This window comes from Microcaecilia unicolor, chromosome 14 (assembly GCF_901765095.1).
Source record: "Microcaecilia unicolor chromosome 14, aMicUni1.1, whole genome shotgun sequence".
Classification (NCBI taxonomy): Eukaryota; Metazoa; Chordata; class Amphibia; order Gymnophiona; family Siphonopidae; genus Microcaecilia; species Microcaecilia unicolor.
Window position 1 is genome coordinate 7826291 of NC_044044.1, and position 5258 is coordinate 7831548.

Sequence of the window (5258 nt, forward strand, 5' to 3'; positions counted from 1 at the left end):
GGAGTTGGCAGTAGTGGAGAAGGGAACAGATAAGAAGGATTTATCCATGGAGCGGAGTGCACGGGAAGGGGTGTAGGGAAGGACGAGTGTTGAGAGATACTGGGGAGCAGCAGAGTGAGTACATTTATAGGTTAGTAGAAGAAGTTTGAACAGGATGCGAAAACGGATAGGGAGCCAGTGAAGGGTCTTGAGGAGAGGGGTAGTATGAGTAAAGCGACCCTGGCGGAAGATGAGACGGGCAGCAGAGTTTGAACTGACTGGAGAGGGGAGAGGTGACTAAGTGGGAGGCCAGCAAAAAGCAGATTGCAGTAGTCTAAACGAGAGGTGGTTAAGTGGATATTGGTTAAAAGATATTTTGATGGAAAAAGTAACTTGTGGGCAGAACCACCACAAGTGAGATGTGGTTTGATAGCACAGCGAGTCACATAGAATAAAGACGGTAATTTTGGACAAGTAAGAGAGCCAGTTTCATTACCGAATGGCTCTGAACTGTTAAACCGCTCTGGGAATGCTAACACTGGTATGGAAGAATTTAATGCATTGGGTAAAAGTTAAGATATAAAATTGAGATATATATTTATATATGGTTAATAAAGCTACGTTCAAAATTTAATTCCAATGATGAGTTGTGGTATTATTATTTATAAATTAATAGATTGTAAGATGAGGACTGGATGATGTGCGAATGCCAATGTTATGCATTTACACTTATAAATGCTATATATGTGTAAAAGTCAGAAAACAACAAGGCAGTTGGTCCGCTAAATCCAATATGGAAAATAAAACAATGAGGTAGACCTTGCAAAAAAACCAATGTATTTATTAGTAGATTAAAAGCTGCCAGGTACTGTATTCAACATAAATTGCCCGACTTGGCCATGTTTCACTAGTATAAAAATGGCTGTGTCAGGGGCAATAGGTCATCAGCTGATATAAAACTTCAAAATAAATCAGGCTGTTGTGGCTGTAAAAACATAGAAAACTAGATTCTGGGAACAGTCTCTTAAAAAAACAAAACGCTGTATACTGGCGAAACATGGCCATGTTGGGCATTTTATATTGAATACCTGTGAGCTTTTAATCTATGTGTAAATACAGCAAAAAAGTGCCACATAGAAGTTGCAATATGCTAACTGATATTCCATACAGGCATATGAATGTAGTATATGCCCCTATTGAATATCACTAAGCAAAGAGACTAGTAAGCTCAACTCAGGAGAGAGACCTTGGGGTGTTGGTGTCGGAGGATCTGAAGGTGAAGAAACAAGGCGACAAGGCGACGGCCGTGGCTAGAACGATGTTAGGCTGCGTAGAGAGGGGCATAACCAGCAGAAGAAAGGAGGTAGTGATGCCCTTCTACAAGTCGTTGGTGAGGCCCCACTTGGAGTATTGTGTTCAGTTTTGGAGGCCGTATCTTGCTAAAGATGGAAAAAAACTGGAAGCGGTGCAAAGAAAAGCTACGAAAATGGTATGGGATTTGCGTTGCGAACCGTACGAGGAGAGACTTGCTGACCCGAACATGTATATCTTGGAAGAAAGGAGAAACAGGGATGATATGATACAGACGTTCAAATATTTGAAAGGTATTAATCCATAAACGAACCTTTTCCGGAGACGGGAAGGCGGGGTAGAACTAGAGGACATGAATTGAGGTTGAAGGGGGGCAGATTCAGGACTAATGTCAGGAAGTATTTTTTCACAGAGAGGGTGGTGGATATGTGGCATGCCCTCCTGTGGGAGGTGGTGGAGATGAAAATGGTAATGGAATTCAAACGCGTGGGATAAACACAAAGGAATCCTGTTTAGAAGGAATGGTTCCCTGGAATCTTAGCGGAGATTGGGTGGCAACGCCGGTAATTGGAAACAAAATGGGAGCTAGGCAGACTTCTACAGTCTACGCCCTGATCGTGACAGAATAGATAGGGAGGGGTTGGAGTGTAAATTTTAAGGGGCTTCAATGTTAGCTTCAGAACTTAGTACAAGAACAGTACTGGGCAGACTTCTACGGTCTGTGCCCTGAGAAAGGCAAGGACAAATCAAACTCAGTTAAACATATAAAGTATCACATACCATGTAAAATGAGTTTATCTTGTTGGGCAGACTGGATGGACCATCCAGGTCTTTATCTGCCGTCATTTACTATGTTACTATGAATAGTTTGTAGCTGAAAGGGAGAATACAAGTGGGAGAAAGATGGGGATGGGACATGGACAGGCCTCCCAGTGATGCAAATAAATGATAGAATATTATCAGTTGCACGTGTTCCATGCTACACTCAGGTGCACCCATATGCCAACTGATGACCTGGTGAAAGTGGTTGCACCTTAATGTATGAGCACCGATGCTGGGTTACACAAATATTCCATAACAAAATCTGAATGGCCACTGATGGTGCCCCATTAAAGAATTTGCTCCTATTTGTGAGCTCTATCTGCTAAATGCAGGACAAATGCTGAATAGAATGTTGGGTATTATTAGGAAAGGTATGGAAAACAGGTGTGAGGATATTATAATGCTGTTGTATCGCTCCATGGTGCGACCGCACCTTGAGTATTGTGTTCAATTCTGGTCCCCGCATCTCAAGAAAGATATAGTAGAATTGGAAAAGGTGCAGCGAAGGGCGACTAAAATGATAGCGGGGATGGGACGACTTCCCTAAGAAGAAAGGCTAAGGAGGCTAGGGCTTTTCAGCTTGGAGAAGAGACGGCTGAGGGGAGACATGATAGAGGTATATAAAGTAATGAGTGGAGTGGAACAGGTGGATGTGAAGCGTCTGTTCAAGCTTTCCAAAAATACTAGGACTAGGGGGCATGCGATGAAACTACAGTGTAGTAAATTTAAAACAAATCGGAGAAAGTTTTTCTTTACCCAACGCATAATTAAACTCTGGAATTCGTTGCCGGAGAACGTGGTGAAGGCGGTTAGCTTGGCAGAGTTTAAAAAGGGGTTAGACGGTTTCCTAAAGGACAAGTCCATAAACCACTACTAAATGGACTTGGGAAAAATCCACAATTCCAGGAATAACATGTATAGAATGTTTGTACGTTTGGGAAGCTCGCCAGGTGCCCTTGGCCTGGATTGGCCGCTGTCGTGGACAGGATGCTGGGCTCGATGGACCCTGGTCTTTTCCCAGTGTGGCACTACTTATGTACTTATGAGTACACCACTTGCATTTACTGTAATGACTTTGCACTTACTGCACCTTAATTGTTGCAGTTAAGGTATGGTAAAAACTTACCACACTTTAGGGAAAGGGAAATGGGACTTGATATACCGCCTTTCTGAGGTTTTTGCAACTATATTCAAAGCGGTTTACATATGTTCAGGTACTTATTTTGTACCAGGGGCAATGGAGGGTTAAGTGATTTGCCCAGAGTCACAAGGAGCTGCAGTGGGAATTGATCTCAGTTCCCCAAGATCAAAGTCTACTGCACTAACCACAAGGCTACTCCTCCACTCCGCAAAAGAACCTCATATTTTTGAAAATGTCATTGTCGTGTGTACATTTCCTCCCTCTGATCTTAATACAGCACTCCCGTTGTTGTTTATTTCAATACAGTTAAAGAACACATGAATGGACTTTTAGCTGCATTGAGATGTCATTTTTCACATAGCCAGTTACCAAAAGTAAACTACAGTTTACCCACATAAATCATTTTGGAAATTAATAATGAGCATATTTTATTATTTGAATATCCTACCGCACAACTGTTTAAATCTGTGACTGTTTCATGTAAGATTGTGTAAATGGGTGACAATATGAGAGTGTAATTATGTCAGTCTGAAACTGTGGGACCCCTTTCATACAAGAAACTGAGACTGAAAACAGCTATGTTCAGAGCCTGGATATGTTATTTTATTAATATCTTGCTCTGTCATTAGATAACAGTGTACCTTTTTAATTATTTTTTTTCTGGTTCTTAAATAATGTATTTCTGAGTTTCCTTCTGTTCCGTTTGTTCTTTCATATTACAGTGAACTACAGATTTTGAATCAATGAAAATGACGAATCACTCCATTGTGACAGAATTCCTGATTCTTGGGTTCTCAGAATTCCCAGACCTGCAGCTCCCCCTCTTTACGCTCTTCTCATTCCTCTACTTGATGGCTGTACTGGGGAACCTCCTCATTATCTGCATAGTATGTGCTGATCAACACTTGCATAACCCCATGTACTTCTTCCTGGCCAACTTGTCTGTTTTAGACATTTCTTCCATAACAGTTACCATCCCAAAATTGCTGGCAATCCTCCTGACACAGAGTAATATCATATCTTTCAGTGCATGCATTACACAAATGTATTGGTTTGCAGTCACTACTGAGGCAGAATTTATGATTCTAACAGCCATGGCTTATGATCGTTATGTCGCAATATGCAATCCCCTACGTTATGTCACTGTCATGAATAAGAGGGTGTGTGCTCTCCTGGTAGCTGGTTCATGGTTAAAAGCTTTTCTGGAGCCACTGCAGCACATTATTGTTATATCCCAGTTTTCTTTCTGCCATTCCAATATAATTCATCATTTCTTCTGTGAAGTAACAACACTGCTAAAACTTTCCTGTACAGACACCTCTGCTATTCAACCTATGACTTTTGCATTGTCAGCATCTGCAGTTTTTATTCCATTTCTCCTAACTCTGGCATCATATGTGTTTATCATTTCTACCATCCTGAAAATCTGTACTACAGAGGGGAAAAGTAAGGCCTTCTCCACCTGCTCCTCTCACCTCATAGTCATCGTTCTATTATATGGGACTATGATAGGAGTGTATCTGTTACCCAGGTCAAGGGACTCTGAAAATTCAAACAGCCTTGTTATAGCATTGTATATTGTCATTCTTCCACTATTAAACCCACTTATATATAGCTTGAGAAGCAGAGAGTTAAATGTGGCCATGAAAAAAATCATATGGAAGAAACTTATTAAGTTATGACCGGGATGTTTCAAATCTGAAGTCCATATTCTAGGTAAATTGAATCATCATGAACTTTACACTGATTTTATTGCATCACAAAATTTTTGATATGTCCTGATTAATAACAGAAATATAGGGTTGAATATTTTTTTCAAGATTTGTTTGAGAGAAGGATTGGGGGGAGAGACTAGCTGGAGACTGTTACTGATTAAGTGGAAGTGAACTATCTAGGCGCAAATGCAAACAAGAGATTTATTTATTTATTTATTTATTGCATTTGTATCCCACATTATCCCACCTATTTGCAGGCTCAATTTGGCTTACATAGTTTTGTTAACATT

The 5258-nt window shown here is 40.6% G+C and overlaps 1 protein-coding gene across 1 annotated transcript; it reads left to right on the forward strand.

Annotated features, from left to right (window-relative positions):
• The first annotated feature begins 4002 nt into the window (after positions 1 to 4002).
• Positions 4003 to 4935, forward strand: LOC115458251 (olfactory receptor 3-like). The gene has a single exon (XM_030188114.1). It carries the CDS (start codon positions 4003 to 4005, stop codon positions 4933 to 4935), a length of 933 nt encoding a protein of 310 aa, XP_030043974.1.
• Positions 4936 to 5258: the final 323 nt, after the last annotated feature.